Source organism: Echeneis naucrates, chromosome 14, assembly GCF_900963305.1.
Source record: "Echeneis naucrates chromosome 14, fEcheNa1.1, whole genome shotgun sequence".
Lineage (NCBI taxonomy): Eukaryota > Metazoa > Chordata > Actinopteri > Carangiformes > Echeneidae > Echeneis > Echeneis naucrates.
Window position 1 is genome coordinate 5642528 of NC_042524.1, and position 20891 is coordinate 5663418.

The window sequence follows — 20891 nt, forward strand, 5'->3', positions numbered from 1 at the left end:
ATGTTTTGTTATTGAACTCTCAGATGGGAACCAGCATTATGACAGTAATGTCTCACAAGTGTCACTGTTAGATGTGTTTGGATTAATTGAGACATCTGTTTCGAGAATGTTTGGCTGAGGCCACAGTGCATTAAAAATGTAGTTTGAAACACAATTGTTGTTGTTGAGACAACACAGGCCTCTGTGCTCCAGTGCAGAATCAGAGACTTCACTTATTTAATCCAGGATGATGAAACGTTTAATAAAGCTGCAGCAAGACTCTAACAACAGCACACACAAAATATGATGAAGACATCAGCTGCATATTCAGATGCCACTTCTCGGATTTTCTAGTGTCTGATTTTCAGCAAGAGAAATATTGAAAGTGTCTCTGACTGTGGATGACTCTTTCCCTTCGGGTTTATGTGTGCGTGAACCTTTGTTCCCCTCTTTAAAACAATAAAAATAATATAGACAATGGAACAAATGAAGTGCTCGACGTGGTGGTTTAAGAATCAGATGGAGCAAAAACAGCTGTCAGGAAACATGAACGTTTTAACTTGAGACAGTTGGGCATTATGTTTTAAGTCAGATCCAGTCCAGTATGGGCTGGTGGCCTCATGGCTAAAATGGAGAAAAACGGACTGTTGGCTCAGTTACGGCTCCATACTTTTGACCTTTTTCCTAATTAGAATCAGATATCTGTCTATAGTGAGTGTAATGAATCCTGAAAGAGTCATAGCAGTAAAAAGATGGCTGGTGTTAAGCGTTGCTCACAGGAACGTACTGTAAGTCATGTGAGCTGGTGTGTGATAGATGCCATGCGCTTGGATGATGGTGGAAACAAAAATCAAATCACACAGAGGAAATATTCTGCTTGCATTCTGCAAGACAAATGGTGTATGCATCAATATGGTGGAAAAATTGTGCATTTGCATTTCACTGAAAGTTTCGGAGTTTTCCGCTCATTTCACAAAATCTCTGACTGTTCATTCTAGTGGTGCTTTATTTTCACTCTCCCTTGGTCTTTGCTCGTCTTTTGCTGAGTCTCAACTCTACAGGGATTCACACAGAGAAATCAATTTTGCCTGGCCTCTTTGCCTTTGGAGGGAACACAGGCATATATAAATATTCACATGCGGACATTTCAGATCCTGAGCTTAGGGACTGAACGAGTGGATGAGCTGTGCTTCTGTTTGATCATAAAGCCTTCATACATGCGCCTGTATGGATGATCCGTCTCTCCAAAACGCTTCCCCACCATCTAATTTTCTCCTTAAATTTCTTCTTGCTTCTTTTACTTATTGCTTTGCTGTGATTGAGAGTTTCTTTTTTGTGTTATGTCACATCTCCTTCTCAGCTATATGTCTTCATCCTTTTTTATTTCACTCATATCTTCACATTTCTCTTCACTTCATCCACCCCCTACCCTTCTGTCATTTATTGTTCATTTTCCCTTCCTTCTTCTTCTCTTTTCTTTTCTATTTTGTAATGTCCCACATACTTTCTTCTTCCCTTTGCATATTTTAAATTCTTCATATCTGCAACATTCCTGATCAGCTTTTCTTTCTTTGCTTTTACTACCTTTTTCTACACAGATTAATTTATTCCTCTTCCCAGCTCTAGTCTCCTCTTTATTGCTGCATCTCTAATCCTGCTTTATTTTTATCACTCCTTATTCTTACTTCCTTCTTCCTTTCCTTATTACCTTGTGCCTCTTTTTGCTTCTTCTCACACCAGTCATTCTTTACTGTTGTATGCTCCTTTATTGTCAGTCCATCCATAATTAATATGCCTTTACAGATGTGACCTGTGTTTCTGATTCACTCATAAATCTCACCGAACTGGTCCAAGCAGAAGCTGTGTGCTGTTATTTAAATCCTGATCTTCACTCCCTATAGATGGATGAACCCATTTAAACTGCAGCCTAGGCTTTGTTCAGGACATATGTGATTGACTGAACTTGTAGCAGATGCTGCAGTGTGCTGGCTGCTGGTCTGCTGGCTACTGATAACTCCTTCCTGGATTTCATTCGGCGATATCTCCATCCCTCTGCCTTTAAATTCTTGTGCTTTACTCATTTCCTTTCTCTCGCTCTCCCTCCCAATTGTCAGTTTTGTTTTACAAACAGAGCAGTGATACTGTCTTTCAGAGGCAAACCTCTTCCCTCTGCCCTCGCCAGCTGTCAGGCAGGATCTGCCATGACAGTGGGCCTACTTTGAACACTGGTGGACACGCACACTTAGTACACAAACACACAAAGCCCTGGAACGGCTCAGAGCCAAAGACAAACACACATGCATGAATATGAGCGCCAGGCAAGCACTCAAAGAAGATGCGGCACGCGCTAGATCTATTTTTGACCTCACCTTGACCTGACATAAGACACCTCCCTCACACCGTCACAGCTAACACAGCTCGACAGGTGTGTGTATGTGAGTGAGCTTAGACTCATTCTGATACATATTTTATATGAGGCTGCTGAGCGTACGAGTGAAACTAGGACATGAAGGAGACCAAAATATAACCTGGTTTCTCTCCCTTCGGTAGATGAACGCATTTACTTTTTTAATTTTGTGTTTTACTTTTTCACCATTTTTCTTCTCTCCGCTTCAGAGCTCAATTTGGAGGCCTGTCTCATAGCTGTTTACACATATAACATATATGCGCATATGCATCAACTAAAGGCAGGAAGACAAACACAAACCACCACAGTCATTCCAGGACACTTTCCATTTAATGTTATTTATAAACAGCTTTTGAGTCTGGCGTTGCTTGATAACCACATACAAAACATTTTGTCTTGCACAAAGGAAGAGAGGAGAGGAAAAGAATAAGGAGATAGGATAGGAGTGAACAACAACGAGTCGGGGGTGGGGGGCTGGGAGTGAACAACATAGAGAGTGAGGAGGAGAGTAGAGTGTAGTAGAGCGGGGGAGGTAGGAGGGGAGGTGAGGAGAGGAGGGAGGGAAGTACAGAGGAATGAATAGAAGGATGGAAAAGAAAGGAGGAGCAAGAGACGGGCAATGCACTGTACCATTTATCTTGAATGAGTCAGCAGAACAAAAAATAATGATAATAATCATATTAAATAAAAAATAAACTTCCAGCCTCTAGCTCCCCGTTTATTTACTTAGGGAACTACTGACAACAGAGAGTCAATTTCTCAATAGTTTTTTTCTTTTTACAAAAAAGTCATTCTCACAAGAATAAACAGACACGATTTACATCACCTCTGGGTTCACAGCAGCACAAACAAGTTCACCAGTAGGGGTCTCTAATCCTACATGTCAGGAGAATCACACCGGTGGCAGGCGTCTGCTCGTCGCCGTCGTTTGGAGTCAGACACAAAAGGTTGGGAAACGCACACAGGCAGGACTTCGCTGTGGCTCCTGCTCTCAGGTTTCCATCCAGATCAGATATTTTGAGGTCGCCAGCAAACAATACAAATATGTATTTTGTGCTTTTTGTCAGCATGTTTTTTTTTTTTATCTTTTTATCTTGGTCATCTTTTGCAAACATGGGTCAGACAATTTTTAAAATAGATTGTGTAACTTCTTAATGTGATTCTTTTATTGGCTAAGGAACCCAATTGTCCGTATGTAACTGTACATGTCACAAGCAATTCAAACTTTGGGTGCGGGACTGAAATAGTTCAGTTGTAAAGTCAAAGCCTAGACAGCATCTGTGGTGCTCTTATCTGGGGTTTGAAAGCCCTCGAGTGATTGGGGTTCGTAGTTCTCAGTGGGACAGGAATGCTGTGAAGGCGATCAGACTTTGTTAAGGGTGTGTGTGCTTGAACCTCTTGAGTTTGTGGATCTGGGTGCCATTTCCCACAGCCCTCTTTGTCCTTTCTCTTTTATTTTCTCAATCCAGAGACACAAAAAGCACTCCATGTGTTGCTGTCCTTGGTTGTAGCAGCATTAAAATCCAACTCTCCAATAAGGGCTCACAGATTGTCAAGTCCATCTGTTTTGGAGTGCACTAATAAACACACAAGGGAGGACAAAGACGGATATTCTTTAGCAGTTTTTCAGTCTCTTTGTCCTGTGATAATCATCATCACAGAGTCTGAACTGCGTTTATTTTCCAGTTTCAGCAATTGATTAGACCATTGCAGGAGAAACATTGCAGTGTTGTGGTGGCCATCAGCAATCTTCCCTGATTGCAGGGCCTTTAATTTTCCAGCATTTGAAACCCTCCTGTTTCTATTTGGATTGAATCATCTTTGCTTGAAGGGTAATTTTTTTCCCATTAACCTCCACAGCATTAGAGAGGAAAGTGCATAACAATTTCTGGGAATCAGAAGTTTTGTGAGCCAGGACCAGGCCTCAGCTTTTCCACGGCCTGTATGAGGACCCTTGAGGCTCATTGGGGCCTCTGTTTTGTAGCCAATGAGGTCGAAAAGTGAATGAAACTGTCTCTTACCTCCACAGTTTGTCCTCATTGCCCACTGGCTCTCATTAGGCACTCTTGCTATTTAGCTTCATTCTACCCGCATGGCTTTAGTGGTTTCTGAAGTGGACACACACACTCATAAGAACGTTAAGTCATCACTTGTTCACCCACTCATCCATTTACACTGACTGTGACAAGTTGGCTCATATAACGATTGGTCAGTTTTGAATGGCTTTTAAGTTGACAGGATGCAAGACCAAGGACAAAAGACAACTTTTAACATGAATATTTTGGAGAGTTGTTCTATAGATGTGGCACAACTCCAGTGGAGTTTACACTAAGAACCAAAAATACAACTGTGCATTCAAGTGGGTTAACCCTGCCGTAAAACCATTTCATTAGTAGACATACAGTATTGTAATTTTTGTTTTTAACATCTAATCTCCTCGCTATGACACACTTCACTGCCATTTGAACCTGCAGTTTTTGTGTCTGAATGTCAAAGTGCTGTTGAGCCTGAAGTGCAACAGATATGAATAACTTTTTTTTTATTGTCTTTGTCACAGAGTGAGTGACAAAGGGTGCACAAAGAAAGCACCATTCTGTCAAGAGGGCTAAACACAGACGAAGCCTTCAACTGTTTTGATCCTAACTGTGTGTTCTTGCTATTATTTGAATGAATCATTGGCTTTTTATTTCATGTGGCTCTTCAGTTTTTGTAAGAACACAAAGTCAGTGAAATAATCGATGCCACACAGACAAACGCAAAGTTTTCCTGTTGTTTCCCTTGGTGACATCATCAAAGCAATGGGCTAAATTGTTTTCCCTGACTTCCATGGTTTGATTATGATTTGTAAAGATCCCTGCCTTAAAACCTCAGGGATGCTTCGACAGTAGATATTTGACAATGTTCTTTATACACAGTCATGTACACACACAGTTATGCACACATGCCTTATTTAAAGAGCCAGGGCAGGGTGTTTCAGGAGAATGAATCATGGAGTTGCATCACCAGCACAAAAGTGTCCCTTTTCATTCTCAGCGTAGAATCACAGAAATGAGCAACAGCAGCACAGCTGACGAGAAACAGAGAGTATAATCTGCAAGGCCTGACCCTGCTTTATTATTAGCTCTCTGGACCCCACTTGGTGGGCCAACAGAAGTTCTGGGGGTACACTTGTTCTTCCTCCTTCCATTTGCAGACAGATCATATTTACCTTCATCTGGTGAATAGTCTTTTTCACCCCCCTCCCGAAGTATCTGGACCTCATTGAGCCCCCCTTTCGCCTTGCGGCCCCGGCGGGTACAGTTTCTGCGGCCTCCCTTGGGTGGCCGTGCAAAGGGAGATGGTGAAGTTAAGCTGTATTGGTCCCCATGGTACAAGTAATTCTGCTCATGGTTATGATGGTTTCTGTGACGATTAAGGTGGTTCAAAGACTCTCCCTGATCCACCTCCACACCCGTGGTGCCATGTGTATATCCCTTGCTTGACAAGCAACTGGGAAGTTCTTCCTTCTTCAGTGTTTTCAGATCCTTCCCCGACAGCTCTGGTGGTGAAACACACATCAGAGTAGAAGTGGAGCCTCTGAACCTCCGCAGCCAGTCCCAGAGTGACAGGGCCTTGCAGTCACACTCCCAGGGGTTGTCATTAAGCCGGAGGTACTCCAGAGCTGGCAGTAGTGTCAGGCTAGCACCTGACAGCTCAGTCAGGGAATTATTAAACAGGTACAGGGTGGTAAGGCGGTTCAGGTCATGGAAAGCCTGGCGGTCAACCCACTGGATCCGGTTCTGGTGGAGAAGCAGGCGGTCTAGAACCCCCAGACCACGGAAAGTGTTCTGGCGAAGGCTCCATAGACGATTTCCATGTAAGAAGAGATGACTAAGGTTCAGAAGGTCGACGAACAGGTCGTCCTCCAGGAACTCCAACTGGTTGTCCTGCAATATAAAATCAGCTACTTAAGACGGCCTTCAGTGTTGTGTTGAATATTATGTTATGAATAATTTTAAATGAATTTGCTGTGTTGTGATATATTGTTGTTGGTTTTTTTTTAAATATTATAGCAACATTGATCACAAGCAGTAGTCTTTTAGGGTTCAGCTAATCAGCTATGCTATTGCCAAAGGAAAAAATATAATTATATTATACATTAAGAAAGGGTGTGTCTTGTTACACAGAAAAAAATATACAAAACAAAGAACATTAACTACAAGATTTTATTATTATTTTTTTTTTTTTGGATGACCAACTTCAAAGCTGGTATTATTTTTTTTGATGCAGGATGATATTCACAGTTTCTCGAGGGCAGTACAATAGCCAGAAGTGTCAGGAACGATTTCAGTTTTCTTTTTGAAAAGTGTATTTGAGAACTTGTAAAATGGGGCCAATGTTTGTTTATTCATTTTTTTATTCAGTTGCAGATCATCACTACGTATGAGCTGAAACCTTTAATCCACATACTACATCAATTCCTATTTACGTTCTCAGACACATTCTGCATATGAGATGCACTCCACATAGTAAAACCAATTCTCCTAATGAAATCATATAGTGAATGCTAGATTTCAATTCCTGTACTATTTTCCTACTGTGCTTGGCCACAGCTGCTACACTGTTGGCTGCTCACTATGTGGGAGGCTTTGTGGTATTTTCCCTGCACTCAGGATAACAACTAGCATTTGATCAGTGTCCAGTTCATAGATAGTAATTGCTGAGCCAAGCTGATGTACAGATTACACTATAATGCGATTGTGGCTGCAGATGCACTATACAGTGGAGATAAAAGGCAGCTGTTATCCATGTACCTGTAGGTAGAGATACTGGAGATTATGGAGGCCTGCAAAAATCCCTGGCGGTAGGCTGATCAGGCCACAGTGATGTAGGTGCAGGGCATGCAGCCTGCCTAGGCCCAGGAAGGTGTCTGAAGCAATGGCCTTCAAGTACCGGTTGTCCCCGAGGTCAAGCTCCTCCAAGCGGTCAAAACCGTGGAAGGTGGATGGTTGTATGTAGGAGATATTATTGGAGTAAAGCCACAACATGGTAGTGGTTGGGGAGAAATGACCTCGGAGCAGCCTCTGGATCTTGTTGTTCTGCAGGAAGACGCGCTCACTCTGGGCGGGGATGCCTTCGGGCACGGCATGAAAGTTGTGTGCCTGGCAGGAGACGGTGCTAGGTGAAGTGTAGCAGATGCAGTGGCGAGGGCAGGGCAGAGAGAGATCTAGGCCACACAGAACCAACAATAGCTCCACCCCACCGTAACCTGAGAGAGGAGAGGAGAAAAGGAGATGGAGGGAAAAGAGGGGCGAACAAAAGAGACGGAGAGGGAAAGACGAGGAGAATTAATTGAATTCATACAGCACAGCTTCTGTTATCAGATGCATCTTGAATGAAACACTCATAGCTCTCAGTTTACAAGGACAACAATAGGCATGGTTCAGTGCAGACAAATTACAACGCTGACACAAATCTCTTACAAATTCACACACGTACGTACACCATTTGCAAATTCAAATTAATTCACATATTATATCATGGACTGATTACCCCTAACCTTGCCCTCCCCTGACTATTATCATCAACCTAAGTTGTTTCAAAAAACTAAATTCAAATTCAAAGGATCTTCTTTTTTTTTTTTTTTTTTTTTTAATTCCAAAAACCTTGAAGATCCTAAATACCAAGAGGACCCCTCACTACCACAAAGGCACATTGAACCACAAGTCAGGTACACAAATGCTTTTTGGAACAGAGAGTGCTGTGGTTTCATGTTTTTTTTTTTTTTTTTTTGAAGATAGAGTGATTGTCACAGAGGTATTCACATTTTTATTCATGTGTTCCTTGGACCCATCTCAATGATAGGGCACACACACAGATGCACACACATTGTATCACACAGCACGCAGTGTTATATCCTCTGCTTATCCTCTAAAGGCGACAGAAAATCGATGTTTCTCCTGCTTAAAAGTGAACACGCACAACACCTGTAATACATTCCCACAGTAAGGGAAACGGAGAAAGAAGGATAGAGGGAGGGAGAAGGTGGAGAATGAAGCAGGAATCATCTGCAGCATGCCTGTGAAGTGGATATTACTTTTTGTTTTCAGATCTCCTTTGTCTCTTTCTTGCCTTGGATCATTCTGGTGTTTGATGTATTGTGGGATTGGGGGGTGGGGGAAGGGAAGAAAGGGGTAAAGAGACATGCTGATCCAAGGAGTAATTTCAGAGCAGAGAGAGAGAGCCCTATTATACAATATAGACATTGTGTGCTGAAATGTAATAATCTTGTGTGTGAACGTTAAGGTGAGTCAGTGACATGGACAGATGTGATGGACAGATGCCACACTCTGTAAAGAACAACATGTTCTGAAATGTCATCAGAGGACAGAGCAGTATTATCCTGTGTTGTACACAAGTGTCCTTATATCTCCTAACACTTGTGTAACCATCTATACAGAAGTAACATCCTGTATATATCTCTAAGTATGTGACATTTCATTCCAGATGTACTGTGAGGGCAGTGTCGTATTTGACAAGGCTGACATTTTTTGAAAGGGTGAAAAACAAAACAACAAAAACCCCCTAACAAACAATAAAATAAATAAATAAATAAATAAATAAACACAAGCCAAACATACACCTACGGTCATGTTATTCTGTAGTCCTGTGGTACCACCAACAAGTAAATGATCTACAGTCCTCTTTCCTTCAACTTGCTTACATTTGCAAATTAGCAAGAAAATTAAAAACTAAAAGTTGCATAACATCAACTGTTAGAATAACTTATTTAGCTTTTCCTGTCTTGCTTAATTGTGTAGACAACAATAAATTAAAAATATATTAATTTGATCAATGTAGTGTGAAATTCTGTGAATTTAAAATTTTCATCCAGCTGATGGAGTAAAATCATTTGCAATAACAAATATACCATCGCTGATGAATATATCCTTTATCTGCCACTGCTGTCAAATCACTGCAGCTGTCGCATCCTTAGTGAAATATTTAAACTGTCACATCAAATGGAAATTAAATGGAGCATCATTTTCTACATTCTACATTTTCTTCAGCTCGACGTGATACTTTACTCTGCTGTGTCCATATATGACCCTGCAGCATGTGTTCGTACTGATAGACTAACTCTTTGCATTGTAGAGGATTGAATAATTAATATTAATCGCTGATCAAGCCACATTCATAATTGATGAATATGCTGGAAATGCTCTCACCTTAGTAACCCCTTTTTTCTCTTTCCTCCTCCATCCATTAACTACCCATTTCTCACTTCTGCCTTTTCCGTCCCTTGAGGTAACAAATTATTTTATCTCTGTATCTGTTCTCCTCTTTTTTTTTCTTCTCTGCTATATCTGTCCATCTGTGTTGCCCTTTGCTTCACGCCCCTCAGCCTCTTTTCTCCACGTTTATATTTTCCACAGCTCCACAGCTTTATCTTTATGTACTCTGCCCTGCCTGCTATGTCTGTTAATTGGGTATAAAGCTGCTATTTGCCATGTTGCCTGAGCGTGTAAATATATGCAGTATAGCTGGATGTGTGTGTGTATCTCTGACATGCATATGATTATTTGTATATAGGTGTGTCTTCATCTTCTTCCTCAAATGTAACTTTTTTTTAAACCTCTGTTTTTATTGTAAAAAATTGACTGACATTTAGTTCTTTGTTGTGTATCTTTAAGCCTCTGAATCTTGGTAAAGTACGCCCTCACTGTGAGAAGAAAGGATTCCCCAAAGAATGAAAGAGAAATATCATCATCAGAGTTTTTTGTTGTTCAAACCTCAAATGAATCCCAAATTAGTGTGTGTGTGTTCTCAGTTGTTGGTGTAAGTTAACAATGCTAAATTCAATAGCAGGATGTTCCCACTGGTCCCATTAATTTATTTTACCTTCAAACAGTCTTGAGCACAAGTCTACTTGACACGTACTCGTGGTATTGCTTCTGGTGTTCGTTTGCATTTCCAATTGCTTCTGCTTCCTTGTTCCCTTCTGTTTACCCCTGCAGTCTTTAAATTTTTGTTCCTTTTTGTACTTTCCTCATCATCACTTTATGACTTCCTTCTTCATCCCCTTTTCACCTTTCATTACTTCCAATTATGTCCTCCGTCTTTCTGCTGTTCATTGTACAATATATTATGTACATATGTGTTTGAAAACGAATGGGTGTGCACGTTTGAGCCTATCAGAGAGAACTGCTTGCAGATTTATACACACCTCTACTTGCCGACAAACTATGGGTGTTTAAAGTTTACAGACTGAGAGATGAAAGTGATGATACAAGATAGAAACGCCGCTGACTGCCATATGGCTCCGACGCTGGGGCAGTAAATCTTCCACCAGCATTCAATTGTTCGATGCTTTACTTGTTTATCATTGGCCTTGTAGAATATGGAAATGTCTCTGCTGACTGACGGTATTAGTCTGCTTTTAATAATAAGGCTGCAAAGGAGAAAAAGAGGATGGGGATTCAATGGTTCAATCGTATGAGTCAAATCTAGATATGCTTGAACTGTTTTGTATTTATTGTTTTCAGCAACTGTGAGGAAAGATCTCTGATTTTAACTAACAAAAAACAACTTTGTTTTCAAATGTTAAAAACATGTCTTCAAACGTCTTAACTCCAATTCGGCACATCCTCAGATTTACTTCTCCTAATTTGTAACTGCCTTCAACTCCACAGCTCCAGCACAGCCTGGAATACATAAATAGATAACTAATTGCAAATCAGCAATTAGCCAAAGCATCAAACTGGCATTGAGCCAAGCCTCAAACTTGTAGCAACTCCTAGTTAGAAGCATCAAGGTACATAAAAATCTGTTTCACTGGTGATTTTTCATGATTTTTCCATGTAGTGGAGCTACATTCGAAAACAAATCAGGGTTAGTTTCCAGTCTCGCGCTTTGAGCATTTCTGGTGAAATACTGTGATGTTTTACAGCTCATTTGGTAAGTAACACATTAAAATTTAAATATTTTTAGTGATTTTTTTTTTTTTTTTTCCCCCCCATCTAGGCACTCTACTGAGCAACAATGGGGAGTTATACATGGACCACTTTATTGTGTTGTGTTTGCTTTTTGCTTGTGCTATATCCTTTGCTAACTGAATTACTTGACCATGGGAAGAGGGGAAAAAGCAACACAATGTACTGTATATACAGTATACATTAACATAATTTATCGTGTACATATACATGTCTGTAAAACATATTACAGTACGTATGTATATGGATTTAGTGCAGCCAGGGCTCTATTGTTGTAGCCCTCTCTGTCTCAATAACTGTTGTTTTTCCCCTGTATGTAAAATAGGCTTAACCCCCCCACCCCCCAAAAAGAAAGAAAGAAAAAACAACTTAAAAAGATAATCTGCTGCTGTCACAGCCTCCTCTCTTCTGGGAAAGCTTTTCACAAGATTTTGGGCCCTGGCCGCAGGAATTGTGCATCAGTAAGGACGGACTCTGATGTGTGTTTTGGCCGAGCTTTCAGTTCCAGTCCCAGTTCATTCTGATGATGTTGGATGGGACAGATGCCAAGTCTCTGTAGACACCTGTCAAGTTCCTTTACTACAAACTGGGAAAACCCTTTCTTTGTGGACCTCCGTTGTGCAATGAGGCACTGCCATCATTCTTTTCCCCCCTAATTTTCCGATGATTGCAATGTGGTTTTCCTTTGTTTCTGTAATGCCACATCACTCTGTTAATGTTCAGTGTATGATGATGTTAATGTAATTTGACTGGTTGAATATCTGTGAGGGCGATGCTCCAAATAGTTCATGTCACAAGACTTCCAATGGCCACAGCAGTTAACCAGCTGCTGTTGTCCTTGCGCTCGCTTGTGATTGCTGTGTGTTACTCCGGGCCTGGGCCCGGACTCTGCCTATTAGTGACTTTTTGTTGTCATTTGAATCATGGACTAACATATGGAGTGTTGAGCTCTCAGTCTGGCTGCGTGCCATCATCCCAACTGGCCCTCTGATATAGAGACTGCTAATGTTAGTCTCTCTAATGCTGGACAGAGTGTGTTTGTGGTGTCGATCTCTCAGCAGGTGTTGAACCACCGTCATTCCTTTCTATGAAAAATTATGTATTGGGAGTACGAGGATTTCAATTGGTTGTAAGAAACAACTACAGATATTTTAAGAGAGTCCTTTGGTCCTCTGGGTTAGTATGCACGCCTGGCTTTCATTTTCCTGTAATTGTCCTTTTCAGCAAGTGATGCTGTTTCAATCAAACCCTCTGTCTCTTTCTCTCTCTCTCTCTTCCCTCCTCTCAGTGTGTCTCCATCTGTTTCCTGCTGGTTGTCTGTCTAAATTCTCATCTTAGCTTCTTGGGTTAGATATTTCCTGAAAGCTTCATCATTCGCAGCCAGGGTTCAATTACAAGAGCCGTCTCCCACCCTAGTCTCTGTGCCGTCCCTCAAACAGACAAAATGTGGTCACAACAGCAGACACAGGAAAAGGAAACTGCACATTACTTGTCAGGCCATTGTCACAACTGCCACCCAAATATAACTTGGCATTTATGGGAGACACCTGCCACTCAAACTGCAAACACAAGGAGAAAGTAACAGATCAGGGAAGGAAATAGAGGAGGGGAGAGGAGTCAATGATGGGAAGGAAGAGGCAATATCATACCCAAAAAGAAAGAGGGGCTCTTAAAACATAAAAGCAGAAGCTCAGCATGGCAGTGTGTGAGGCAAAGGGAGCGAGCGAGCGAGTGAGTTAGACTGTTGCTAAAAAAGGATAGCGGGGATGACAAGGATCTACTGTGATGCGCAGACCATTACATAGGTAGGTGTTTGAATGTTTGTCTGCTCTGCACGCCACACAACCATGACTCCTGATGAATTGCCAACAAAGTCTGTGACCTGTGAGGTGACTCAGATAAACACTTGCAAATTGATTACACATACCACACTTACATACTCACTGGCAGTGAGAAAAATTTTAGTCACACCAAAATACTGAAACACACACACAATTGCACATCGCATGAGCACACACAGACACAGTCAATTAACCCAAATTAAGCAACAGTGTCCGAATTTAACCAGAAAAATCTAAAAATCCAGAGCAAAGCAGAGGGTGAAGAGAGACAGAAAAATGAGTTGAATGTGTAAAAGCGAGAAGAGGGCAGAGACTGAGGGGTGCAGGAGGAATGGTTGGATAGCTCCGATACTTAATATAGATGCTGCTCCTCTCTTGTTGGTGGTTGATTTAGCTTAGCATAATCCCAAAGATCATTTAGTTGTTGCTCATTCAAATGATGATAAATCTCTGGCAGAGTTAATGAGAGATTTAAATGGCGTCATTGCCTCAAAGACACAGCTGAAATATCTCTGCACTATATAATCCTCCCCTCTCATGTAATATAGTACATAACCATTACATCCATCTTCATATTGCAGACAAATCAGGTCAATACTGCCGGCTACTCACTGCTGATTCACTGTGGCCCAGGCATTACTATTTTGTAGTCTTGAAAGTTTCTTTTATTTAAAAGCTCTCTGCTGTGACTCCCACACAAGAGAAATCAAACAAAGCCTACATGTAAATGAAGAGGCAGATCAGGCAGTCGAGTCAGTGTGACAGTCCTGGCAGACGTTAAAGAAACTGTATCCCTGTCTTGATCCTTGGCCTTGTAACATAGTGGGCAGTAAGAAATGGAATTACTGCAAATTCTGTTTCAAAGTTCTCATTCAAAGTTTGAAACTATTAATTGATAAATTGACAGAAATTAATCCCCAGCTTTGACAGCTGATTGATGATGTTAAAAATGTTTGAAGCATAACTGACAGAAACTCTTTCCAGCTTTGAGATTTTGGAAGATTGCTCTGAAAAAGCAATTTAGAGAAGGGCCATAAGGGATACTTGCAGCCTGATGCCACTTATTTAGTTAAACAATTAATAAAAAAGGCTGAACCATATGGAACCATCCTGTCTTTCTCAAACATGAATATGACTGTTCAGAGATTTAATGTCTTTGCATTATTAAACAGTGTTTTGCTTTCCTAAATCACCGGCAGTTTGGCATCTTCTAATCTATGGATTTGTGAACACAATATGAGTCAATTCAAACAGTTTTGCAACAGCTGATTTCTGATATTGATGATCCTTGAGAACAGTTCTTATAACCATCTTCAAACAGGCAGTGTCAAACAAATAGCAAGAAATTGCTAATTCTGATGGATTACCCATGCAGAGCAAAGTAAGCCAGAAGCATGTACGTCATTGAGTCGAGTGTAAAATCTTAATATTATTAATGTGCAAAACTGTCAAAATTCACAATTTTTAGTCCATTTAATTCTCTATCATAATAAACGGCAGACTGTTTAAACTGCCCTTAAGGATCCAGCACAGCAGTGTTGTATACCTTTGCCCAGCAGGGAAGGAAGGTGCTTAGAGTTGAAAGAAAAATCAATGCTCATTATCATGAGGCACTTTAAGTGGTACCTCAGCTGTTTAACAAATCTACGACAGCCTGTTTGAAAGCTATTTTTAAGGGTATCTGGTTATTTTATAAATGGCGCCAGTCCTATTTGGTCTTTTTCCACTGTCTTACACTCTCAGGGGTCTGATTCTCTGCCGCGGCCTCTTAGTGTCTAGGTTGGTGTTGTGACATCTGTTCAGCACACAACATACTGCCCCATTAAAAAGTACTCACAATTGACTCTGATAAGAGTGAACCTGTGTGTGTGTGTATGCAAGGGACAGAGAGGTGGAAAAACTGAGAGGGGGAACACAAAAATAACCTCTACTGCCTTTGCATGCAGTAATTGGGTCATTTGAAAGGCTAAGCTTATCGCAACACTAATCAAGCTCTAATTATACTCAGAAAAAAACTTTGCCCAGCCCTCCCTCTCATAACACACACACAGTCTCCACATGCATAATCAGATGATGCAGGTCACAGCTTTCCCTATTTAACTCCGGCCCATTAGTGGAGAAGAGATGCAGACAGGCATCCAGAGCTACTGCTTCTGCTCTCCGCTTGACTGAAACCACAAAGATAACACAGACCAACAGGGTGACACATGTCAGTGGGAAACAAAGGCCATGTTGAGACTCTGATGAGGTGGTTTGACACCACCTCCCAAAGCATCAAAGACTAACGAGGAAACAGGACGCCAAGGACCACGCACTCTTTATTTGACACAGAGACACAATGTCCAGTATGCTTGGACGCATTATTTTAACATCCATTTGTAATGTAGGTCAATACTCAAAATCAAAAAAGTATGAGAATGTAGCACGTGGGCTAAATATATACACGGCATTCTTTTGCCACTTCTGTATTTATGAACATCGAATGTTTAGTGACTGTGTGTACCTCCTGTATTATGTGACCTTGGTTTTTCTTTTTGGAGCCAGTCAAATTAGATGTAGTGAAAATACAAAATAAAGGGGCAGAAATGGAATATAACAAACCCAAAACTTTATGCTATAAAATTTACTGTTTACACGGCAAAATCCTTATGACAATTAATGAATGGAAATAATGGTGTTGTATTTTCGTTATAAACTGTGACACAATGCATAAACTGTTTATTATTTTGAAATTTACAATCACAATTTCAGATGGCTGCTTGTAGCCTTATTGTCCTTTGTTGTTCTTACCACAGCTGTGCCTAATAACCTTCGACACTGTTTGTACACAAAATGATAGTTTAAAGGAATCTCTTTATACATTTATGACTAATCAAGGGAGTTCAAATGAGGCTTGTGAACATGCACCCAATTTCTCAATGACGCATTCATAAAACAGAATAATTCCTGTGCATCTGGTCCCAGGAGAAAATATTGGATTTAAGAATACCATTTGCAATGCAAAGAGAATTCAAAGTATTAAGAGGTACCGTGGTGCACAACGATTTTCCAATTTGTATTTTCTCTTTTCATTTTTCTTTCTATTTTTCTGAGTACCTGAACTTCTAGTATTGAACGAAATTCCACTGTAAATTGTGATGATCAACAAAGCAAAAATTGGATTTAGGTGAGTGGGAACAACATCTGGATGAAAACTCTGCAAATATTCTGTTGAAAATCAGCACCAAAAGTGATTAAAATTAGTGTACTAAAAGTGAAAGTACTCAATTCCAAGGAGCAACACAAAAGTTTGCAGACATAAGTGTAGATTCAAAGTGACACGAATCCCCACAGAGGCAAATACCCCCAGTAGAACAAATACACAACAATCAGAGGAATTTCTCAGACGAGTGACCTTGATCTGGCAGAAGACGTGTGTTTTGCTGAAATGGTGTGTGATGTGCGAGTGGGAAGTTTCAACATCTATGCATGTGTATACATCAACACAATTCGCGGCAGAAATTTGCCCGTCCAATAAGCCAGTGGGAAGACAAATAGGAAGAGCAGAAAAGGGCCGAGCCGGTTTGTACGTTAATAGCTGTAAGTCCAATTCTGCAACAACAAGGAAAACCTCTCTTCCTCTTCCAGGGACAAAATCATTCCCTGCTTTCTTCACTGCAGGTATGAATCACTCTTTGTAACCCTCCTCAACTGTCCTCCCTAGTGTTGCTTTACATTCCTACCAAAGTATCATGCCATCAAATTTAACATAGACTGTTAAAAAGTACACCAGGAGTAATTATTTAAAAAATATTTAATAGCAGTGACTGTGCTCTTGCACATTGTTTCCACAGTATTTGTTTTTAAGGCTCTCGGGGTGAAAATTTTCAGTCATGCGTGAGAATAACACTTGTAAATTGGGCATGCATGGATTCAAAAGAAAAAAGGGAAAAAGAGGATGGAAGCAGGAGACGAATGAGACAAAGGTTGGCAAATCCAAACATCCAGAATGACAAGTGAAGTGAGTGTTTGCAGTGGAGCAAAATGTCCGAGGGATCATCTGTCGCTGGCTGTTTTATCCGATAACACTGTTGCTTCACACCCACCTTTGACTATGCCAATCACAGTGAGGCAACAGGCATTTTTTTTTTTTTTTTTGCCTGATTGGCCAAAACAGGAGGGGGAGATCGGCATCAATTCTTCGATTAAACAAGCTCCCCATGGAGAATGATTTTAAGCGCTATAGAAGTGTCAGTCCTTGATGAGATCTGTTTCATTCCCAAATGAGTTATCCTGCAGCTGACAAATGTGAGACCTACAGCAACAAAGTGATTAATGACTACATAGAGTATAGTGTGCTGGAATGAAATTGCAGGATCAGCCCCCACCATCTACATCAAGACTGTCAAGCTGAACTGTCTCCAATAGGTTTCAACTGACACAACACCATTGGCATGATATTAGCATAGCAAAGTGCAACACTTTCACCCTACAGCCCCCTTTTTTTACTCATTGACATTTTTCACACCATGCCACTGGAGGAAAATACATTCACGTGGAATGACAGAGAAATGGCATCAAGGAGACATCAATCAGGAAGAGAAGGGCAGTGGAAGGGAGGGGATAGATGTATGAGCAGAGAATAGGAGGAGGTGTCACAACTTTCCTCCATCAACGAAAGAGAGATGGATGAGGCGCAAATCGGATGTCACTTAAACTCCCTCAATCAGTCATCAGATTTAACTAATCTGAAGGTTGTTGGTTACACTCCACCATTAGTCATATTGTTTGGCTTCTGTGAAGGTTAGAATCATCTGAAAATGTTTTGTCCTGCTTTACGGATCCTTCTGTCTCCTCTGCGCCCTTTTTATTTCTGAACTTTCTCTTGATTTCAATTATCAGTCATTTCCCATCATGAAAGTCCAGCTAAATATTTTATGAGATACTCCACCGAAACTGTAACGTGAGTATGAAATACCTCGTTATACTCTTCACTATGAAATACTCAGATCCATTTTCTGCCTGCTCCTCCGCAGAGGACCCTCAGCTGTGCAGTTTGGATTCACAGCCCTTACAATGGATTCCAACGATGACTCAGTGGCAGCATAAACTTGAAACACTGCTCCTGTTATACAACTGGCTTCTCTGCTGTCGAGCTTGATACTTCTTGTGTTCCAGACGATGCTTACTTTGACACTGAATCACAAAATATTCAGCTTAAATTCACAGCTATGAGGTGGCAGTGCAAATGTTGGACTTATGAGCTTTTTGACAACTTTCTCAAAATGACAAAATCACACAAGTAAACAGATTTCACACAGCAACTAACCATGTGTGCAGTTTTTTCTTTCTTTTCTTAGCTTGGTGGGTAATTTTATTGAAAATGTTCAGATAAGGCAGATAAATAAAGTCAAAAAGAAAAAAAAAACCCAAAACATTATTGAGAATATTTGCTCCCCAACTTCTTTGGTCCCAGCTCTATCTATGGCTCACCTCTGATTGATTTTGATCTTAACTGCAAAACTGTGAAAACATTTACAATTTTTAGTTCTTTCAATTTTTTTATGCTGCTCTCAACTGAGATTGAATCACCCAGAAGAGGACAGATAGAAATAGCCACACTGGCTTGGATGAGTTTGGAAATGTAATATATCTAAAAATAACTAGGTTCTCTTTGTAAATGATTCTTCTGTTCTCAGGACTGAAAACGAGCACATTGTTTTTTCTGGGGTACAAGAATAGACAAGATAGAGCAGTACTAGAGGGTTGTAATTCAGTAGGAAGTTGTTCTCAGAGCAGCAAGAAACAGTTTGAATGATCTAATTTTAATAAATGAAATGATTATGTTCTATGTTTGTATAGTCTCCGCAATGTCAAGTCAAATGTCAACGCAGATTCCCCTCCAAGGATAAGAGTCCTCTTGGCATGTTTTGATTTGTTTAAGTGATTCGAAACGATCAGGACACAGTGGAGCTGAAAGCTTAGCTACGGACTGATGGAGCGTCTGAATGAGTACACACGAGAAATTATCTGGCGCGGCATCAGCTTGCATAATTCAGGCTTTACTGGAGATTTCTTGACGGTTAATATTCTCACTCTGTCCTCTGTTTAGTTTCCACTTCCACGTGCTGTTTTTTTAGTTGCTCTTAAAGGACCAGGGTGTTGGATTTTGGACCTTGACAGCAATAAAAGACACTATTCATGGTAGATTTATTTGGTGTGTAAATACCTAAAGTTTAGAATCACTATGTCTTCATCAGCTGAGCTGAATGAGCCTTTTATTCTAAAATAATGAGATGAGATATAAGATAAAACAAAACTTTTTATTTTAAATTCCAAAGAAAATTCTTCACAGGGAACCTCTTCTAACAGATTTTTGCCATTTTGCGCAATTGAGTTTCTATGGTAGCCCAGAACTGAGTTGACTGCTGTTGACTGGAGTGGCTCTTGGTTCATGGCCACCAAAGTAGTTCTAATGAAGAGTTCAGAGGGAGGTCTGTGGATTATTCAGGGTCACTGGAACACTATCTGTCATTTGTTGTCATTTTTCTGTGCTTTATACATCAGAGAAGGAAACATGATTTGAGTTTGATTCAACTGCTGTAGCGGCTGAGGTCTTAGAGATGGATGAATCAAAGCCGCAGTGAATAAAACTAAGAAACCATCCGCCCGGCTCAACACAAAAATATTTTGTGTGATAAAAGTGAAACGACTCTTTAAAGTGAAGGCTGATGTTGGGTCATGGCTGGTTTGAGTCAGCCGAACCTTACTTGTCAACAATTTGACAGGGAGTGCTGCAGGAAGAGGCTATATGCAGAGTAACCTTATTTTCTGCTTTTCTTTATTCCAAAAATTACAAAATGACATCTCTTTTTTCACACACGCTCACACATGCACACACGAGGACTGGGTTTCTTCGACAAAAAACTTCATGATTTGGGGTTTTGAATTAAAGTGAAACATTTTGCTGGGGACCGTGTGTCTCCACTCTCTGCCTCACCTGAGGCGAGTCACTAAGTGAGAATCGTTCCCACAGTGCTGTGAGTCCCTGATCTTTTTTCAGCACAGGGCAGCAACACTCATTACAAACTCCAGGAGCGTTTTGATACTCTCCTTCAAGGCCACACACATTGTACACACACTCAAGTTGAGCACCCTCTAAAATAAAACAGCAAAAAACAAAACAAAATAGAACAGACCCCCCCCCCCCACACACACAAAATAAAAAAAAAAAAGTGCATTTACAGGCACGAATGAATGAACACACCGCATTAAAATACACACATCACTGCAACACACAAATGAACACATTACACCCATGTTTATTAGCCAAAAAGCATGACTGCGATAAGAATTTATTGGCTGGATGGACTGCAGGCGGACACACGTATTATACAGCACGCCAGAACTCTGCCACTCACCCGCATATGCACAAATCTATCACCTGGAAATTAATTATGAATGCATATCTCTAACTCCTTCCTCCCCAACTCAATATGTCCATCCACTCAATCTGCCTTCACCTTGACTATATAGTCCTCTAAATTTTTCATCCATTTTGTACCACCTTCCTCTGACCCCTGCCTTCACTCTCCTTCTGCTCCTCCTCCTCTTCCCCATCTCCCCCCATGTCTGAATTGGGGTTGACCTGTGTCTGACGGTATTACTCTGCATACTGATGCCTCATTTGTGAACTGTTGCATTTTTTTTCTA

The 20891-nt window shown here is 40.7% G+C and overlaps 1 protein-coding gene across 1 annotated transcript in view; it reads right to left on the bottom strand.

Moving 5' to 3' along the window:
- Positions 1-5415: 5415 nt before the first annotated feature.
- The window catches only part of rtn4rl1a (reticulon 4 receptor-like 1a), a 72657-nt gene continuing 57181 nt past the window's right edge, over positions 5416-20891 (bottom strand). Inside the window, exons 2-4 of the mRNA XM_029519745.1 lie at positions 7180-7634; positions 5799-6312; positions 5416-5705 (exon numbers count right to left, since the gene is read on the bottom strand). Coding sequence (XP_029375605.1) covers positions 5416-5705; positions 5799-6312; positions 7180-7634 — 1259 coding nt within the window. The remainder of the gene's footprint in view (positions 5706-5798; positions 6313-7179; positions 7635-20891) is intronic.